The sequence below is a fragment of the Apostichopus japonicus genome, chromosome 8 (assembly GCF_037975245.1).
Source record: "Apostichopus japonicus isolate 1M-3 chromosome 8, ASM3797524v1, whole genome shotgun sequence".
Classification (NCBI taxonomy): Eukaryota; Metazoa; Echinodermata; class Holothuroidea; order Aspidochirotida; family Stichopodidae; genus Apostichopus; species Apostichopus japonicus.
The window spans coordinates 5,635,692-5,657,712 of NC_092568.1; the positions used below are offsets into that span (position 1 = coordinate 5,635,692).

The following is a 22,021-nucleotide window of genomic DNA, read 5'->3' on the forward strand; positions in this document are numbered from 1 at the left end:
TTTGTGTTTCTTTTATGGTCACTGTCTTAAAATTAAAGGTCTGGGAACCAGTAGGGAGGGGGGGGAGGGGACAAGGTGATCCCTTACCCTTGACACTAAAGGTGTAAGCTTAAGCCTTGGAAAGAGATAACAATAGGGCATCCCTATCTTCGTTATGCTTGCATTAAAACAAAAAGCCGACTCCCTGAGTCTATAAACAAACTGGGAGAGGGGTTGGCGAATTTGCATATTGTCACTTAAATATGGTACAGAATGTAACATGAACAAACTCTGAGAGCACATGATTTTAATGAAATAATGGCATTTGAAGGGTCCAAAATTTGAGCAATTTCTGTTCAAAAGGTTGAGTCTTTGCAATGTGTTTCTTATCTTTAGTGAAAGTTTTCTGTCCTTGGTATGAATAGTTCCATTTAATCTAAGGATAGGGAAACATGATTTGACACCTTTACTTGTAACCATGCCAAAAAATAATATTTAACAGACTAAATTCTGATACTTTTTTTTCCCTAGACAACAATAACAGTTAGCAATACCATATTGTATGTAATTCCCTCTTTTCATTCAACTTTCCATTGATTGACAAAATATTCATCCTTGAAAATGGACTTTCCCTGTGGGAGGGTAACAATGCAAACAGTATGCTAAACAATCACAGCTTCCAATCTGTAATTCAAACAACATTTCTTTTTCTCTGTTACAGTCAAAACTTTTGTATGCACTATGCAAGTTTAAAAGCTAATGATTTGTTACAGCGGTCACAAATATGAAACACCTAGATAGGCTGCGCTTACACAAACTGGCGGCTGAACCATGACCAGCTTCAAGATTGCGCAACATTGGGTTTTTCGCAGACGATCATTCGCTATCATTACTGTACACCCTTATGAAGTAATTCAGCTAATTTCATCGTAGTTGACTGTCAAAAGGACTGAAAATGAGTTCTGTGGCGAGGGCATCTGCAATAATTCGCCATCTTCCAGTCGTTTACCGTCAGCTTTCGAGTGCTGGCTGCTTACCACATCATGGAGCAGCAACTACGACCCAGTACGCTAGGACACTTCTCAACGCTCAGGGACTCACATGGTTGGTGCAGTGTGCCGCCTAACATGGTTTCGTAATTGATAAATTAACATTAGGCTTAGGTTTCAGGTAATCGTGCAAACTGTATGAAAGTTACCGTACTTGTTCGTGAATGTAAAGCTGCAGTACATATGCGCCCCAAATGAATATAAAGATTGCACGAAGTTTTAACAACAAGTAATAATACATTTGTTTTAAGTTTTTATTCCCCATGAAATCTTCTCTTTTAGTTTTACGATACGTTGCATTTTTTGTTTTACATTCTTTTGAACTTTTAATGGCATTCTGAACTTTTTATAGCCTAGGCATACTACATATTTATTCTATAGCCTAGGGCCTAAGTCTACTTTTGTTTGTACATGTATGTAATATTTTGTATATTTGCTCCTTGTAAGTTTTATGTTTTAGCACCTGTGATAACAAATAAACTTGAAGCTTTTTACTGTACATGTAACTTTTGTAAGACCTATCCTTTTCACTTCCTCAGGTACCCCTTCCTTGCAAGTTGTATTGTCACTTCACTTAAATCGTACAGAAATTCTACTTAAATTTTGTGTCCATTTAGAATATACATCATGAAATATGTACACTGCAGGGCTTCCCACAGGCTTTGAAACATGAGTCATGACTAGTAGCAGCCCATGTCATCTTGTCATGTCATCTCCAGTTGAGTGAAAGATGTTTCCAAGACAAGAGCGTGGGCCAAGGGGGCTGCAGTCCTGGGTCAAGTAGGGTTCCCGGGAAGTATAGCTTCCTATGAGAATACATGATAAGTGATGAATACACAAACAGATCCATTGACATAATTGTCTTCAGACCCCACATCCTCTTGATGCCTCTGAATGTGTCTTCCACTTTTATGCAATGTCAGTTGCCACCCAAATCAGAATTCACATTGGTTTATTTCATGATTGCTGGTGTCAACAAACTCAAATTTTTATTAACTATGCCTTTTTTTATTAAAACATGTCCATTGAGTCATTGTGGAGACTGGGCACTAAATCATAAACATCAGATGGACTCGGATATTACAACCATATTTTAAGAAATTAAGTAACTATTTACTAATTTTTGATTAATTTTTCTAACTACATATACACAGCAAATACATGTTACATGATTTTGCAATAAGAAACCCTCACAGCTTCAGTCCTTCGGATAATTATGAAGTAACTGTTCTGCTATATAACATCAGAACTTCTTAAAACAGTCGCCAAACTAGCATTTTCATGAGATCAGAGGTTTCAAGAATTAAAGGAAAAGCATTACTTTTACCCTTTTCTGTAGCACTCCTCAACACCGGCATTTCCATGCCTACGGCGCAGCTTACCAGAATGTTTCATCTGAGCACAGAGTAGGACAATCAAACTTCCAAACAAGAAATGTAGAAACAGACTTTCGAGTTGTCTTGAAGAGATTAGACGACATGGTTAGAAGAACAGGGAGAATTACTAGGAATCAACTACAGGTGGTATTTGATGAAGTCTGCAAGCTAGGTAATTTAAATGTTAAGCAGTTTATCGGTATTTGCCTCAATATATAGAAATATTCAGGGAATAATTTATCCGGTATCGCATCTTAAAATGTTATGCAAAATAGTCAAATAGCTACATAAATGAAAAAAATATATATAGCAGTTTTTGCACACTGAAGCTCACTATTTTCAGTATTTTATGAAACATAAATATTCATAAACCAAAAAATACTACACAAAATTATTCCCTTATGTTGTAATTAGATTATTTTATGAGACATAAAAATTCATGAAGCAAAAAATGCTACACAAAATTATGCCCTTATGTTGTTATTTCTTTTCTGGCAAAGTTGCATAAAATTTGGCATTTTAAAGGCATTGAAAACTCGTGCACAAAGAAACGTCTCATGCCGGTAATCTGACCTAGTTTCGAATGAGGTGTAACAGAAGTGTTAGACACCACCATCGATCCCAGAAATTTCACACACAGCTTGCAACCGTCGGTAATTAGACACTACTGTACAGTTCATACATACAGCTACGGTCAATACCCACAACACTGTACGTAGCAGCGTGGACATCTCAGGTCTAGATAAAAGATAACAAGGTATCACGTTTCATTACTGTCTGCAAGTTGTAGCGACACGAAAAACAATTCACTTGCAAGCAATGGAAAGTTAACTTTTTCAGATGGTGGCACGCTGTTTGGGGTGAGTCTTCAATGCCTTTAACCACCTTTTAATACTGTTGAAATTTTCTTTTGTCATTGACAGGTATAGCAACTCCAAATCAGTCCCTGCTCCTGATCAGAAGCTGTGGGTCATTATTACCAGAGGTCCAACCAAAGGAAAGGACAGAACTGGTTCACTCCTTCTGGGACACATTAAAAGGCTTTGGTATGTGAACAAGTTAACTTTATAATAATATACTTGTTTGCAGGACCCATAGATGATTTATTGAAAGGTTACTGGATAATCTGAGATAACATGGCTTGTTGGTAGATATTACACAGTTTATAATAAGACCAGATTAGTATACATTGATGTTAGTAGGTCAGACAGAGCAACATTTAAGGGAAGAAATAAAGTTCTGCTGTGTAACTGAATGTGTGGAAGATCACGTGCAGAGGCCCAGTCTCTTAAAAAGAGAAAACAAAAAATAAGGGAGACTTGTCTGTTTATTCAGTATGTTATTATGTGAGAAGGTGAATGTACAACTGTAAAGCTAGGAAAGAAATAGATTGTATCTATTGACTCTATAAATCTCCATGAGGTTATGATCCTTAGAATGGATCTTGTTGCCTCTGTAACTCTCCATGTGGTTGTGATTCTTGCTACATTTACAACAGGAATAGTTTCAGTTGTAGCTAATGACTCCCTGTCTTCATTTTAAGATTTGTATATATTCAACTTGAGAAGATTTTCAGGTTAACATGTACTGGTGTTTTTTTTTGGTCATTTGATAGTCTCTCTCATACCAAGGTGTGTCCAGGGAAGCTATTATCAGAAAATACCTCTAAGGGAATTAATACTGTATGTAGTATTTCACTACAAAGTGCTTTACAAAATGGACAAGTTGCCATGTAAATGTAAAGATGTAGACCACCGTGTTGTAGCTAATGACTCCCTGTCTTCATTTTAAGATTTGTATATATTCAACTTGAGAAGATTTTCAGGTTAACATGTACTGGTGTTTTTTTTTGGTCATTTGATAGTCTCTCTCATACCAAGGTGTGTCCAGGAAAGCTATTATCAGAAAATACCTCTAAGGGAATTAATACTGTATGTAGTATTTCACTACAAAGTGCTTTACAAAATGGACAAGTTGCCATGTAAATGTAAAGATGTAGACCACCGTGTTGTATTTTTCACTTTTTATTATGCGACATTATGTCATGTTTTGTATGCTTCAGTGTCATTTAAGCCTTTGTTATTTTACATTTGTTGTAATATGTTTCTTCTTCAGGAACAAAGTATGACGCGAGTCATTACAATGCACTGCTCAAGGTGTATCTGCAGAATGAACATGACTTCAAACCCACAGAGTTCTTGGCCAACATGGAACAGGATAATGTGGAACCAAATAGGGTAAGGCTAACTCTAAATTTAACACAATACTCTTTACTGTACTATACACCATGTATGTATGGATGGAATTGTAATCCAACGACTGATGTAACATTTTAATTTATTTTATGAATGAATATATGGTTCAATGCCTAGTGTGTTGACAGCATTGATTATGAGGATATTAATTTTACCACAAGCCTTTACAATATTTGCAAAGCTATAGCAATGCCCTTTGCCCTGTAAAATTTCTAAGGAATGTATATAGTCTGGCAGGGAAGAAAAACATTCTTGAATTTTTATTTCCTTGTTGATTAGCATGTATTTTGCAACATTTTTTAGGAAAAGTTATTTCCAAATGAAAAAGTCTGTTGATTATAGTTTAGATTGTTTTTGTTTTTGTTTAGTCGTACTAAGTAAGACAATCCTAGAAATCTTCTTAACTAGTTCATTTCTTTGAAGGTAACCTACCAAAGGTTGATCAGTGCCTACTGTCTGAAGGGAGATATACCAGGTGCAACTCAGATCCTAGAGTTTATGAAGAGCAAAGACCTACCTGTAACGGAAGGAGTATTCAATTCTCTAATAACTGGCCACGCTAGATCAAAGTAAGTATTTTAACATTTCTAAAGGGACCGACACAAAAAGACTGCTGGATACCCTAAAAATGACATCAAAGTTGTACAATATTACAAGTGTCTTTCAGCACTTTGTTTTGTACAAATTTTGAACTACCTGTTTACTTGGTGTTTGTAATTTTGTGACATTCCTTGTGTTCTCAAGATTTGTTAAAGACATACAGTATACTGAGCATTGTGAGCAAGTCAGTCGTTACTGGATTTGTACCAAAAATCAATTTTTCTTTTAAGCTTCACTTTATATATATGTAATACCTCTAATTGTATAATGCATGCTATGACCTAAGTTAGCTTGACAAGGATAAAGGGATTTCTTTGAACATATTCTAATTGTCTTACAGAAAGCATAAACCACTTCAAAAATCACTTTTATGTGACTTAACATTTTAAGTTACTAACATACTTTGCCTCTTTGCATACATCTTTAATTATCTGAGAAAAATGTATGAAAGAAAAATTCCAGGAAATCCAATTTGGTATTTTTTATACAGTTTGGTATTTGTATGAATTGGTATATATCATACAGCTTAATCAAATGTTACTAATGAATGTAAATTAAATATGAACTGTCTGACTCTTTGACCTCTCCTAGTGACATGGAGAATGCCAGAAATATCCTGAATGTGATGAGGTAAGAAGAACACAAAATACTACTGTTAATCTGATTGGTAGGAAGAGGCATGGAAATGGAAAAGGAAACATTGATGCTTTGAAATGCCTGAAATTTTTGGTTAAAAATGAAGACTGTTTAATTGTGAAATAGATTGCTAATATGTCTTTAAAGTAGTTATTCATCATATTTAGTCACAATTATACAGATCACACTGTTTGTGTGTGGAGACTGTACAGCTGGACACAGACTTCTGTGTGTCAAAGAATGGCTATACTCAGTTATAATTGAATAATGGAGTAAGTAGCAAAGGAGGTATTGTATCCTTCATAGAATGTACAGCTGAGACAATTTACAACAGGGATTCTCAAGTAACTTTCTATGAGGTCAAGAGAAAACATTGGCTGGACCAAAGGTACTAAAGCATATCCCAACACGTGTTGATTTGTCTTGGCACATTCCACATTGAAATCTTTCTCTTGTGCTGATTTGGCTAGCAGGCCAACTATTGAGAACACCATGATGAAGGATGTATACTTAGATGTTACATGATGAGCTATTCTGATCAGCAATAGAGAAGAGATTAGTATATGAAAGGATGACCAACTTGAATGGTCCACATTTAATAGTGTTTCAACTAATTCCTTTGAGTGCCAAAAGCTGCATTCACTAGCCTTAATGTTAAAGCGGTATATTAAGTTTATTCATAAGTCTCAATTTTAAAATATAATTCAAATTTTTCAGTGCAAATAATTATGAAAAAAATAAATATTCAGTGTTTTATTTTGGCATCATTTTGATGATAAGTAATCTGTCAACCTACTTCTTGAGGGTTGTATCCTGATGTTCATTCATTGCAAGGCATTCATACTTGCAGGCGCGTAGCCAGGAATTTGCCATGGGAGGGGCGAAACTGTAGATTCGGCATTGCAAACTATCTAAGCGTAGCGCCACCATGGTTGGCGAGAAGCGTACAAGAAAATTTTGGCTGAAAATGCCTCCCAGATTGCTGATCGCTTCCCAGGCCTTGGAAGTTGCATCTTAGCATTTTCTCTTTTGAAAATACTAGCGATATCATAAAAACATTTAAAAAAATTAAAAAATATGCACGGGGGGGGCAGCTGCCCCCTTTGCCCCCCCCCCCTTGGCTACACGCCTGCTTGATACTTGATCATCTATAGGCAAACCTGAATTGGTTTCTGAAAACAGCTTAAGAATCAAGTAGGGTTAACGTGGTGATGCATATAATGACATTCGTTGATGGCGTTATCTGTTCACTGCAGGGCGGTAGGATTAGAACCAAGTGCTGATACCTTCACGACACTAATGGCTGCCTATGCAGAGAGTGGAGCAGCAGAAGAAATAGAAAAAGTAAGAATTCATTCCCTGTGAAGTTTATTTTATTCATAAATATTTGTATTGTTACCATCAAGAAAAGAATGTACTCCTTAGCAGTCCTGGATGTGAATGTATATCCTAGGCAGTGATAAAACTAGTGATAAAATAAGATATATACCAATAACTTCAACTTTCACGTAAGGTTGTTTTAGTTTCCTTAATTAATAATAATTTCAATAGTATTAATATACAATCCACAGTTGATAATTATATTAGATTTTGTTTAGAGTTCGCAAGTAACTTTGAAGTGATATATTGTTTTATTTGGCTGAAACTGTTTTGGTTATCTGTATCTTTAGTAATTGAATTGTTAGTAAGCATGAATATTCAACAAGGAGTATTTTAAATTTCTGGAATGACTTCTTTTGCACCTGTCTTCACGCACATTAATAATCACAGCCTAACATTTGCTTCATAGCAAATTCATGAGGGTAAATTTACATTCGCAAAAAAGTATACTTAGCTCATATTTAATTTGTCGCCTTAATTTAAAGAATTCTTAGCATTAAGATAAATTAGTACAATATTAGACAACTAATATTGTAGCTATGTCATTGCCAGTATTTTAGAGGCAGTAATTACATTATTTCTGCATTAAAGTATTTTCTTCATCATCTCTTTGTTAACAGATTATGGAAGAAGCAGAATCCCAGAATGTGACTCTTAGCACCAGACATATCCTCAGTGTTGCATACTCTCTGGCTGTCTGCGGAAACACAGACCAACTCCCAAAGGTTTGTGTGAGACATAAAAAACTACCCTCTCAGGATAAATACTGAAGGAGAAACAGTTCTGTAATGCGAAAACAGAGAGATATATTATGAAACATTGATCCTTTTAAAAGAACAGCTTAACTGAATCTTCAATTCATTCGATAAAATGTTCAACATAGTAATCTTCAGAATTTCTTAATATTCAAATCCTGTCCACCATGAGGAGTACACTTTTGCTGTATTTGAATTTAGTTCACTTGTAACATGCAATACAGAATTTATTTTGCAAAGTTCTCTTAGTCAAAAGCTTTTCTTTTCTCACTGGTAGTTGTTATTACCTCTGATGGAATACATTTATGACCAGAATAGCAATATAATGATCAGGACAGCATAAGCAACCCATTGACTTGCTTTTTGAACTTTATTTATTTATAGTCTTTTTATTCTGAATTATTTTTTCTTTAGATTCTAGCAAAAGCTGACATTGGATCAGGATTTATACCAGGTAAAACTATTTCTAACAATATAGTAATACTGATGCAACTTTCGGTTCTTGGAACCAGAAAGAATGTATTCTACCTTCCAGCCACCTCATTAAGAGGTAAACTTGGATAAGCAGCATTATGAAAAGGTTACTTATCATTCATCTTATTCTGTGCACCTATTGGATGGGTAGGTGGGGGTGGTGTGGGGGAGGGGGGGCTGCACTCATGCCTTCCAACTACATTGACTGTCCCCACCCCAACCCTCATCCTTGAGAAATGGGTCATATCTTGAGTAGATTTTGCCGGCAGTTTCAACCTCAACCATGAAATATATGAATTGTTAAAGATTTCCTTTATCATCCCACCCTTTACGTAATATGCACAAATATATGTTGGCTGTGTTGCTTTCACAGTGAAATACACTCAAACATTTTGGCATAAATTTGCCTTTTATATGTTATTCTAGACACTATCAACCTCTGTCTGAGTCTGATGGCGAGAGGTTTGGATGAAGCCGCCTTTGAAGCTGTCAAGCTATTTAATAGCATCAGAGAAGACCGAAACCTAGTAGATGGTGAGACATTCAACCAAGGCAACTTCTTTGTAGACCATGCAGTCATCAATCATATGGTAAGGTTATGGTGCATCCTCTTGAAACATTTGTTTGTCATGTACTCATATCTGGTTACCTTCTCCTACCTCCATGTCATACTCTGTCCCTCCCTCCCTCCCTCCCTCCCTCCCTCACTCCCATTTAGCCATCTTTGGTACCCTTTGCCCCTCCCTTTTGAACCAACCTACTGTATTGCTGTTCACCTCCCTCCTCTCTCTTCCCTCCTCCCTAATCTCTCCTCCCTCCTCCCCTGTGCTTCCTCACCGCCTCCATCACTGGGCTCATTCGAACATGACATGAGTAGACAGGATTTTCTCTATTCATTGGTGTCAGTTGGTACTACAGATCAATTAGCAATTCAAACCAAGTTATCTCTCTGTCAGTTACTCTATGGCCTGAAGTTTTATTCACTTCCAGTTCCATCATTATTTCTCTAGTTCAGTGTTGTCAGAACCACAGTGTCAAGAAGTATAAAAGCTGAAAGAACAACATCGTTTTACTATAACATTATTAACACAATTTTGACAGTTTCTGTGACTCTGTTAAGTAAATCTATTTCATTTTATCTGCAGCCCTTTGAAAAGTTAAACGGGTACATGGATCAGATGGTGGAGATGGGATTACACAGTAATCCTCATACCGTAGCTCTCCAAGCATCACTCAGGAGAGGTGATGAAGGTAACTCCCATGACTTAACCTTTGACCTCAAAATGGTACCACACTTGGACAACACCATGTAGTTGTCATTCTCTGATGAGAGGTGACAGATATGATATTAATAATTTGCAAATGGGACTTCAAAGAAGAAAACATTACGTTATACCTAACTTTAATCGATGGTGAAAGCATCGATTTCAAGAAAACTCAAAAAGAATCTTTGGTACATTGTAAAAGCAATGTGTTACCATTCACATTTTGTAAATTATTTCTGTTTCTGGGTTGTGAAGTTAATGCAAGTCTGAGATAGCTCCATCAACATAAACGTTGCATTAATTTTATTTCATTTTCCTCAGAATATGCTGAGAAAGTAATCAGAAGGATGAAAGAATTGGTAAGTTTTATCCTAAATATTTATCATTTCAGTGTCAAAGAAAGAGGATAAATAGTATATTGAAGTGAAATATAAGTCAGGGGGAATGTCTAAGTCAGAGGCAAATGTCTCAGTGTTCAGAGGATGGTCAGTGTCCTCATGTTTGACCATTAGAGATGGTTGTCCATTGCTAGCTCAAGAAGTGTCTATATTTTACATAGGAAGACTGTTCTTCCTGGATACTGTAACATTTTGGTTTAAAATTTATACTGTAGAATCATTACAAGTGAATGATATTTTTGATGCCCACAAGGGATTGCTACAAAATTTGTCTGGTTCTCACTTAATTCATGGATAGATTTAACTCACATGCTCTACATTAGTCAGATAGATATTCTGAGGTTTGAGCAAATTGTATGACAAAGAATCAAAAAGCTCACTGGCTTTCTGGTTGGTTATATTTTTTTTATTTTTTGGGGATAATATTCATACAAGAAACGATATTAGGACATTTGAGGAATAGGTTTTTAGGGTTGTCGATGTTGGAGCTCTAAATGTACCTGTAGTTTCAAATATGTGAAGTGGTATGTTATAGTTTTGGAAGTATGGTCTTTTGAATATCTTGATTGTTTTTTTTAATTATCAGTAAATGTTGAATAAAAACAGCAACACATGAATTTCAGTTTAACTGTTGTTTTTATACATATATTTTTTTTTTAATTTGTCCATCAGACCTTAGAAGTAGTCACAATTGTATTATTCCATACATGGACAGCACACTCATCATTCTTGTTTTTGTTCTCAGGGTCAGACACTTAGATGTCACTACTTTTGGCCTCTTCTTGCAAATGTTTCCGCAAAGAATAAAACCAGTGAGTAATGATGTTTGCAGCTTTTTAAGTTAGGTATGAACTAGAGTCAAAACAAACAAGCAGTGTATATTGATCACAACAAAAGATGTCTCTTTGTCACTGTGAGACTACTGACACTGTAAGTCAGTATTACAAATGTGTAGAAAGTGTGAAAAAGCCATGTAGAGTAACATTTTGATGGTTTTATATTCAAGTTTTGTTGAACCAGGAGACCAAGTAAGGTGGATTTATTTTACCTAGAGCAATCCATAATATTTGCAATATGTGAAGCTGGGAGTAAATGTCATGATTTTTAAAATTAGCTGACATTGTTTCTTTTCCTGGTATATACTTGTGTTTTCTTGTCTTTTTATTAGATAGGGTGCAGTGGGTCCATATATTTTAGGGAGCTGAGGGTCCTTCCAGAGAAGGGGTGTGACTGTTTGCAAGGCTGAGAGACATGGACACCATCCCACACAACCTTTGAGCCCTCTCTTATTCTACATCCTAACCGAAATAACCTTGCTTTGATCCTACATTAAATCTTTATTGTTGAGGAAATAGTGTTGTAATGCCTTTGTCCCTCTCTCCCTATTACTGTCTATGAGATTCCTGATCATTTCACTGCCCTATGAGTTTAAGCTATCATTTTGTGGCCTATAGTGAACACAGTAGTTCCACTTGTAAATTTCTTTCATTTTAATCTAGGAATGAAGCATCTGCTTGGATTCATGTTTGAGATGGGAGTACCAGTCAATATTGATACCTACACTATGTATGTACTGCCAGTCCTGAAGCCAAGTGTGGAAGAGATGTTGAAGACGGTAGAGGTATGAAAACCTTTGTATTATGACAGTCAGATAAAGCAGGAATCACTGTTTAATGTCTGGCTTAAGGATCATGCTAGGACTCACACACAGCAAAGACATTATGAAACGTGAAAATATTCTGCTTCTGAATGGAAGAAATTTTGCAAAATGAAAGAAAAATTGAAACGATTGAGCTGAAACATTATATTCACCACTTACTAAAGTTATTAATTTGTGCTGGGCAATCAATATTCAATTACTGGGATTTTGCCCCGTTTTTATCTCATTTTTCTCACAAAATGGTAGTCTGAAGTGAGATGAAACTAAAGTGGTAAACAGTGTTTGTTATTGGAGATTGGCACCCAAGCCCTGTGTCCTACTTTTTGAAATCATACATATATTTATAGACATACTTTACAGTCCTACTTCCATCTGTTTGGATGTTTACAAAAAATGCTTCAATCATATCTCATGATCTCTGGAAATATTCAAATATTTCACTTAGAGCCCAATATCTGCTATTTGCATCTAAATTTAACACCGTTGAGTGCAGCAGGTATTGCCTCATGTAAACTTTGTTCAGTGTGTTCCTTTCAAAGTAATTTTTTATCTTTTTGACATCATCACTACTTTATAACAAGATTACTTTAAACTTGGGACAGTCAGAGAGATGCCAGGTGTTTCCATATGAGGCAGCTTATGGTTGCACGCAATTTAAGAATCTGGTGCATAAAAAAAACACAAAACAGAAATGATCTGCTCCTGTGTCATTCACAATGAGACTTTTGTTCTATTAGTATACAGTAATATAGAGGGGCGGTTTGGCAGACTGGTGTTCAGGCTCAGAACCGGTGTGCCGCTGGATCAAAGGCACCAAAGTGAAGTTGAATGTTTATTGGATGATTATCTCTTAGTCACAAGAGATCGTCCAAGGTTACAAATGTGCCGCTTCTTTGAAGGCCCAGGAGCTGCCGAGTGGGTCTGTAGCAATTTATACGCCAGTCCACTGTTGGTTATGGATGTGATTGGATAGAGAACCTATTGAATGAAGCTTAAAATTCTTAATTTTCTTACTTTTTATCGCCAAGGAACTCAATGGTGTTGTTGACAAAGATCTGGTCAATGCCCTCTGTCGCAGCGAGGTCAAGACAGGTCGTCTAAGTGGTGTGCAGACGCTCAGTAAGTTGGAATTTGTTCATCAGCAAAAATCTATTGCGAACTGACCTGCCGTAGGAAACTGCTTACTAGTGCATAGTCAGTTGTAATTAAAGTAACTGATTGACCGTTCACACTTTAGTGTCCATATTTTTGCCTTTAAGCAATCTCTCTTAAAACATAGACACAGCATGAATGGTATCAAACATGAATAAAAGAAAAAACTACCTCTGAAATATAGTGAGATACAACCAATAATGCAGAAATGCTGTCTTTGGAAATTGAGAATCCAACTAGAAAACCTGCTCAAAGGTCATTCCTAGTTACTCTTTCTCTGTTCCCAGTGGAGCGTTATCCAGATCTGGTCGATGTGTCATCCTTCAAAGCTACTCTGGTTTCTTCATTCACAAGGTACGTTAATAATATCCAGCTCTGAGTTTGGCTTCGTTAATTGCACTGTTCTCTAAACTTCCTCATCTAACTGTTTCTAGGCTGTGGTGTTTACTCAATTTGCTCGTATAAAGTTGACACCAATGTTTCATTGTAATGTTTGTGTATTGATCAAGTAGTGGGGATAGACAGTCTGATTAGAATGATTGCTTTCATATCTAACAAATATGATTTCTGAAGCAGACAGTCAAACCTGATATACTGGAGTGAATACATTTTGTATTAAAGCAAGCATACCATGATTCGATATGTTTGATACTATAAAATCAAACAATCAAGTAATATCTCATAGACAGGAGACAGCCAAGATAAGGTCTCTGTGGCATCTGATTTGAAATTTATTCAAAGTATTTTAGGATGCTAACAGACACTAATTTGTATCTTCCCTAGTTGACTTCACCAGTGAGGGCAGATTTAATTTGAATAACCATCTCTTCAGAGGTTCTTTTTTTTCCAGTTTCTTCATTCTGTTTCTATAGATGCTGAACATGTTTCAACCTCTCTTCTGTCGTCAGTAGTCGGTGGTGCTAATTAGTGATCATTCTGGTCAGACTGCTGGAATATTTGTTAAGTGTTTTGTTTTTTCTATTTTTAGGTCTACAGAGGTTGAGCCATTCATCAAAATCCTCCAGCATGCATCTGAGAAGTTTGAATCCAATTCTACAGAGAATGGAATATCCCTACCAGGTTAGATACACCAATCATGTTATTTGTTATTGTATAGTATACTTTAATTGTGTATTTTGAAACAAAATATATGAAAATGGAAGAATGTAGGGTGTAAAGCATATCAATTTAAGGTGTAACACATTAATATAGGGTGTAGCACATATCAATGAAGGGTGTAGCACATATCAATGAAGGGTGTTGCACATATCAATGAAGGGTGTTGCACATATCAGTGTAGGATGTAGAACATTAATTTAGGGTGTAGCACATATCAATGAAGGGTGTCGCACTTTTCAGTGTAGAATGTAGCACATTAATTAAGGGTGTAACACATCAATATGGGGTGTAGCACATATCAATGAAGGGTGTTGCACATATCAATGAAGGGTGTTGCACATATCAGTGTAGGATGTAGCACATTAATATAGGGTGTAGCACATATCAATGAAGGGTGTTGCACATATTAATGAAGGGTGTTGCACATATCAACGAAGGGTGTTGCACATATCAGTGTAGAATGTAGCACATTCTTTAAGGGTGTAACAACTATTAATGAAGGGTGTTGCACATATCATTGTAGGATGTAGCACATTAATTTAGGGTGTAGCACATATCAATGAAGGGTGTTGCACATATCAGTTAAGGATGTAGCACATATCAATATAGGGTATACCACTTATCAATGTAGGGTATAACACATATCAGTATAGGATATAACACATATGAATGTAGGGTATAGCACTTACAATGCAGGGTATAGCACATATCAATGAAGGGTGTTGCACATATCAGTGCACTATGTAACACATATCAATGTAGGGTATAGCTCTTATCAGTGCTGGGTGTAGCACATATCAATATAGGGTGTAGCACATATTAGTGCTGGATGTAGCACATATCAATGTAGGATATAGCACAATATTAATGAAGGGTGTAGCACATATTAGTGCAGGGTGTTGCACATTAATTTAGGGTGTAATATATCAATTTAGGGTGTAGCACATGTCAATGCACGTTGTAGAACTTATCAAAATATATATCAGCATCTGTTGTGTTGGATGTCAACATGTCTTCATGAGAATTTCTTATTTTCATGGTTACTATTAATTCTGAGTTAAATGTTTAAAGCAATATATTGTTAATTTTGTACACCTTGCTCTTTTTGTTTATAGAATATCTTGGCATAATTCTGTACGACACCATCTCCTCAATACCAGTGGCAGACATTGCTGGTATGAAACCAAGTCTTCAGTTGCTATTCTCAAGGATGGCCCAGGAAGTAAGTACTTTAGAGCAATTACTACTCTCCAGATGGTATAAATTATGTAATATATTTATAAATATATAATATTACTACTCCACTGTAAAAATTGTGAAGTTGTGTAGAAGTGCTCTCTTCACACCGCTACCCTGACCCAGTCTTTAACCACTGTTTGGACTAACTTGGCCATGTTGAAATATTTGACTTCTGATACATAAAGGTTGGGTTTGTTTTCAATGCTAAATATTCTTGACAAATTGTGTCTGCTATGAGTTTATTAGAGATGTAAGAAATAATTGGATTGCTAAATGAATTAGTCCAGAAGCAGAGCAGTTTATATAAAAGCTCAGATTCTTGTTGAAGAGCTAAAAATTATAATTGTTTGTCTCTATGGAAAGACTGACATGGAAATGAAATCCAAAAATTTACAATGATCTCCTTGATTTTAAGAATATTAAGAATTTTTAATCTGCAGAAACTATACATCAACGGATTGAGGTTCCGAGGGATCAGAAATATTCTTGACAGGAACAGAACTGTTGGGCTGAAGCAGTACGCCCTGAAGATTGTCGACCCAAAGGAAGTCGAAGAAAAGACAGTGGAAAATCTGGATCTCTTCGCAAAGGAGGTAAGAAAACTGAGTGTTGATATATGGTGTTCCTCTTTTCACCAGAAAATAAATCAAAAGTAAGGTAGGCTTTAAAATGTAAGCTATGTGAGAAATATTGTATTGTGCAGTGTAGGGTTGGGCGATATTTGCTTTTTAATGTCACGATAAATAGTTCAAAAATTATCGCGATATTTCGATAATTACGATAATTTTTTCTTGTTGTTTTTAGTGTGTTCGCGAACACACTAAAAACAACTGCCGATTTCCCACCGGTGTATTCGCGCAGCAAACACACCGGGCATAATGGTGTGGGGTTCAGGGCCCGCCTTAGAGCCCCGTTGGGGTCAAGGGGTGGAACCCCTTGTAGGGGTCCAGGGGCGAAGGCCCCCGGAAAAGTTAAGTATTTTTTCGTGTCTGGTGATAAAAAATTCGCAATTGAGGATTCAAAATACTGACTAACTTTATGAATTTAAATTGTCACGAAACTGATGAGAGTTTTAAAATGACAAGTTAGAGTAGCTATATTATGTGATAAAATGAAAAGAGAATTAATCTGTTTTACAATCTTTATAAAGTTTAACTTACAAAACTGTCGATATTATGAAACAAACTACGTGCGGCAAAGCCCCGTTTCTAGACTGCCTAACAATCAGTTTACAACTGCAGTGTTTAACCGTACTTAAATATCACGGTAGGCTACAATGTGCTTCAAATTTTCTCAGGTACCTTGCAAAACAACCCCCCTGTCTAACACCTGTTTGTTAACATTTTTGGCACGGTTCCAATAAACTTTTCATGGAGTAAACTTTTTTGGCTCCACTCTAGAATTAATTAGGTCAGTCAGTAAAGGATCCGTAAAGTTATGCGAAATATTATCTTAGATGTTCAAGGAAAGTAGATAAATATCCCCGTAACATTAAGGTAAGTAAAACACCACAAGCCAACCGACTCCTCCGCATGAACAAAACAATCTATTCCCCATGATACACGAAGCACAGTCTATACCATACAGACATACTGAAGCACGATATCAAGGCCCCAATAGCTACAGTATGGCCATCTTTATGAAAGTAAACCTTGTAATTCCATGTTTTAGGCCTCCAGGCGTGATTAACTTAATGCTAAATATTGTTTCCATGTCCTTGTAGAAATCGTCAACTTCGCAAAATACAATTAGTTGTGTTTTTGTTGTTACGTGAGATCTGTAACCGACGAAGTGGTTAGGCTATTTACTATACACTTAACTATGGTAGGATATTATTATTATTTTTTGTGTGTGGAAATTCTAGAAAATACTTTCTTTCTCCCGCTTTACACCAGATGTGGTCTTCTGGTTTATTCATAAATGGGTGTACTAGAGCCTTGTTTACATGACACTTGTTGCATTTAGCACGATATGCCAGTTTCGCATGAATTTTTCGAAAGTATTTTGCTCGATCTTTCGTAAAATTAGAAAGGTTTACCAACTTACTGTTCGTACACAATTGGTTATTTCTCTACTGATTTTCAGAGTTTTGTTCTCTATACAGTCAATGTTGTAAAGAACGGGTTTTTACGAAGTTCAAAAGTCAGTAAATGAAGTTGATAAAATATTTCTTTTCAACTTTCTTAACCATGGAATGCTAGAATAACATTTACACATAAAACGGAGAATTTTTTTTCTACATCTATTTCAAATTTCTTTCACAAGAAATTATCGTCATTTGTTCAATCCTCAAAAAATATGGTCTTGAAAAAAAATTATCGCGATAATAATAATTTTCGATATATCGCCCAACCCTAGTGCAGTGTCTATAGATAAGCCAGGCTTGGAATGTGTTACTTCATTCTAAGGTCTACTTGTTAAGTACTGACAACTGCTCTGACTCAGATCGAGTCATTGACTTGGATGGAATTAGTGACTCAAGTCGAATCTCATTTGAGCAGAATCTGTGACTGGAATTAGTGACTTGAGTAGAATCTGACGTCAGTGAAATCGGTGACATGAGTGGAATTAGTGACTCAAGTGGAATCTGACATGAGTGTAATCAGTGACATGAGTAGATTCTGACATCAGTGAAATCGGTGACATGAGTGGAATTAGTGACTCAAGTTGAATCTGATTTGAGCAGAATCAGTGACTTGAGTGGAATCTGACGTGAGTGAAATCAGTGACATGAGAGGAATCAGTAACATGAGTGGAATTAGTGACTTGAGTAGAATCTGACATCAGTGAAATAGGTGACATGAGTGGAATTAGTGACTCAAGTGGAATCTGACATGAGATGGAATCTGACATGAGTGGAATCAGTGACTTGAGTAGATTCTGACATTATTGAAATCAGTGATGTGAGTGAATCAGTGAAGTGACTGAAATCAGTGACTTGACTGAAATCAGTAACACAAGTGGAATAAGTGACTCGAGTGGAATCAGTGACTCATGTGGAATCTGATTTTTGTGGAATCAGTGATTGGAGAGGAATATGACTAGAGTGACTTCAGTTACTGTACTTTCTATGTTGGGTAACAACATAAACTTCTGTCTTTATAACAACACTCTATGGTAGACTCACCAGTCTTGTATTCTTTTTTTTAAGTGAATCTCTGGAATGTATCAATATTAAAATAACTATCACAATGTACATGTATATAAAATTACCCAAAAGTATTGTCTACAAGCTGACATAAGTAACCAGGGGTACTTTTAAATATCTTTTTATTTTCCTGGCCGTAAAACATATATCAAAGATCTGTTCTGAATATTGATTGATTTCAGGATGTGGATGTAACTGAATTGGATAAACTGTGTTCAGATTTGAAAGAGAAGAATGCTAACTACAGGTCACCTTTGAGGGCGTTGTTGCTGCACCACTGCTCGGCGAATGTGAGTAACAATAACAAAAATGTATAATTGTTCTGTACTGCTTGGCAGATTTGAGTAACAGTAACAATAATGTGTAGTTGTTCTGTACTGCTCTGCAAATGTGAGTAACAATAACAACCTTGTATAATTCTTCTGTACTGCTTGGCAGATGTAAGTAACAATTATAACAATGTATAATTGTTCTGTACTGCTCGGCAGGTGTGAGTAACAGTAACAATAATGTGTAGGTGTTCTGTACTGCTCTGCAAATGTGAGTAACAGTAACAATAATATGTAGTTGTTCTGTACTGCTCGGCAGATGTGAGTAACAATAACAATAATGTGTAGTTGTTCTGTACTGCTCGGCAGATGTGAGTAACAGTAATATGTAGTTGTTCTGTACTGTGTAACTTTACTACACACTTGAAGCGATATGGTAGAGTAAATTCAAGAGAACAGCCTTAAAGATTTATGGGCACAACAATGACAAAGGCATATGGTCAGAGCATAAACACAGATAAATAACATCATAAACAAAACTATTAACCAAAACTATAAAATGAAGCATTTAATTACTTAACAAATTAATGATATTTCCATGCAAAAAAATACTATATAATTAGTCAGTATTTGACTAGGTTGAAATGTTTTGAAACCAAGAAAAACTCAGCAATTATTGTTTTGTTTTTTTCCTCACGAAGTAACAAAAGTCAATGAGATGCACAAAACGTACTGCTTTATGATGTATTATTTACCGATTGTTATATTTATATATTTTATATATTTATATACTCAACAAATCCCAAAATGAAGGAAAGATGAGAAGCATATTTAATACATGTTCTAAGTCACTTCACAACCATGATATTCATGTTTAGGTGAACATTTTACATTTTGGCTAAATTGTTTTTCATCCGGTAGAATTACGATAAAGTGATGGAGCTGAAGAAAGAATTTGACGTGGCAGGTTACGACCTCACCGGTGCTATGTATGCAGCTATGATCCCGATGTGTTGTAAAGTAAACAAAGTCTCAGAGGCTCTGCTGATCAAGAAACAACTGTAAGTAACAAACTTTAAGCCACTATTAAAACTCCTATATCTCCAGAGTTCTCTTAACAACAGAAATATCAGAAACACACAACAACAACAAAAGCCAAAAGTTTCCCAATCTGAAAGTGACACAAGCTTTTCTAATGTGCGTATTGATTATTGAATTGTTTTCAACTTTTGCAGACTAGTTTGAATCAGACAGTCATATTGGTTAATTGATCATTCCAAATGAGTAGTCAATATTTCTGCCTTGAAGACAGTCCTTCAATTTCTGATCTGGAAGTCTGCTCAGTCCAAATTATGGTCCATAAATCTGAAGATGATTCTGAAGTAGATATGTGGAGAGAGTCTTAAAATGCTATCCAACTTAAGGTGCAAGAAATTAGACTCCTGTCATATTTCAGTGGGATTATCTTACAGATAGATGTGTTTGCTTATTAATAGAGTTGTAATTCCTTTGCAAAAACCTTTTGTTTTAGAATATCAGATGGTAATCACTGGAAGCATTTTCACTCATATCTTTTTTCTTTCTTTTTATCAAAAGGAAATTATGTTGCACTTATTACAATAAACTTTCAAGAAAGTTCATGTGCAGCACAGCTGTTGGTTTGAACAAATGAGTTTGTTTTATAGGATATTAATTAAAATGAATGAAAATAGCAGAATCTCTCAATAACCTGAACGGTTCAGAGAGCTCACTTGAATCTTTAGAATTACCTCCGGAACCGTGTTGATCAAGGGGTAAGAAAAGAAACTTTTAATCTGTTTCAATATCTTAGATCATGAAAAGCAAGTGAATGGGTTTAATACATACTTACCATAGTTCTTAAGTGAGCATTTAGGTCTTGGGTTTTTCTACCATAATTTTTGTAAATAATTTTCATTGTGTGTTTGATCTTCTCTACAGGAAAGAGTTTGATCCAAGCTTTCTTCTGGACATAACAAAATATCGATATCTGATTGCTGAACTGGCAAGAAGTAACCAGACAGAAGGTAATGAATATTTATAAATAATAGTAAAATATAGCGTATGAATATTCATGAAAAAACAACATCCTATAATGAGGTGACAAACATCAGGGAACATTTCCATCACATAGAAAGTGATGAGAATCTAAGAGAAGCGAGACAGAAAATAGGCATAAGTAGTGAATATCATCAAATAGCAAATCCAATCATTAGGTAAATGAATAGTGGAATAATTGTTATAAGTGCACAAGAAGTAATGAATATTTATGAACAATGCAAATAACTGACATCATGTTTGTAGTAACATAGTATATAATAGTACTTATACTTTCCTGGATGTGCACAGTTTTAAATTTCTAATTTTGCATAAGTAAGAAAGGTGAGACTTGTTGGTTACGACATCAGAAATTGTTTTTGAAATAGTTGTTAAATTCTTTGGGGTCAATTTTCAGATATTATACCACTTATTGAGGAGATTGAGTTGTTAAATTCTTTGGGTCAATTTTCAGATATTATTCCACTTATTGAGGAGATTGAGTTGTTAATTTCTTTGGGTTAATTTTCAGATATTATTCCACTAATTGAGGAGATAGCAGAGCTGAATGTTGATCCAGATAGACTGGAGAAGAACATGTTCCATCTGATGAATGACTTGGCCAAAGAAGGACTCACTGAGCAAGTCCAGCTCATCTTTGATAATCTTGCCTCTAAGGATATCATCAAGGTTTCCAGTAATCTAATTGGACCATTAATCACATCCTACATAGTAAGGTGAGCAAACTACATAGTAAGGTGAGCAAACTACATAGTAAGGTGAACAACCTACATAGTAAGGTGAGCGTCCTACATAGTAAGGTGAGCAACCTACATAGTAAGGTGAGCAAACTACATAGTAAGGTGAACAACCTACATAGTAAGGTGAGCATCCTACATAGTAAGGTGAGCAACCTACATAGTAAGGTGAGCGTCCTACATAGTAAGGTGAGCGTCCTACATAGTAATGTGAGAATCCTACATAGTAAGGTGAACAACCTATTTAGTAAGGTGAACAACCTACATAGTAAGGTGAGAATCCTACATAGTAAGGTGAACAACCTACATAGTAAGGTGAGCATCCTACATAGTAAGGTGAGCGTCCTAGATAGTAAGGTGAACAACCTACATAGTAAAGTGAGCGTCCTACATAGTAAGGTGAACAACTTACATAGTAAGGTGAGTATCCTACATAGTAAGGTGAGAATCCTAC

General features: G+C 35.8%; 1 protein-coding gene across 1 annotated transcript in view; it reads left to right on the forward strand.

The window, feature by feature from the left end:
- The first annotated feature begins 823 nt into the window (after positions 1–823).
- Positions 824–22,021, forward strand: part of LOC139970703 (leucine-rich PPR motif-containing protein, mitochondrial-like) — a 40,311-nt gene continuing 19,113 nt past the window's right edge. Inside the window, exons 1-23 of the mRNA XM_071976607.1 lie at positions 824–1,083; positions 2,368–2,576; positions 3,328–3,450; positions 4,520–4,641; positions 5,083–5,228; positions 5,851–5,889; positions 7,152–7,239; positions 7,896–8,000; positions 8,445–8,484; positions 8,931–9,094; positions 9,650–9,755; positions 10,091–10,128; positions 10,913–10,979; positions 11,667–11,788; positions 12,856–12,946; positions 13,267–13,333; positions 13,968–14,059; positions 15,214–15,320; positions 15,778–15,930; positions 18,668–18,775; positions 19,676–19,815; positions 20,714–20,799; positions 21,342–21,546. Of these exons, the coding sequence (XP_071832708.1) occupies positions 935–1,083; positions 2,368–2,576; positions 3,328–3,450; positions 4,520–4,641; positions 5,083–5,228; positions 5,851–5,889; positions 7,152–7,239; positions 7,896–8,000; positions 8,445–8,484; positions 8,931–9,094; positions 9,650–9,755; positions 10,091–10,128; positions 10,913–10,979; positions 11,667–11,788; positions 12,856–12,946; positions 13,267–13,333; positions 13,968–14,059; positions 15,214–15,320; positions 15,778–15,930; positions 18,668–18,775; positions 19,676–19,815; positions 20,714–20,799; positions 21,342–21,546 (2,567 nt within the window). The 5' untranslated portion in view covers positions 824–934. The remainder of the gene's footprint in view (positions 1,084–2,367; positions 2,577–3,327; positions 3,451–4,519; positions 4,642–5,082; positions 5,229–5,850; positions 5,890–7,151; positions 7,240–7,895; positions 8,001–8,444; positions 8,485–8,930; positions 9,095–9,649; positions 9,756–10,090; positions 10,129–10,912; positions 10,980–11,666; positions 11,789–12,855; positions 12,947–13,266; positions 13,334–13,967; positions 14,060–15,213; positions 15,321–15,777; positions 15,931–18,667; positions 18,776–19,675; positions 19,816–20,713; positions 20,800–21,341; positions 21,547–22,021) is intronic.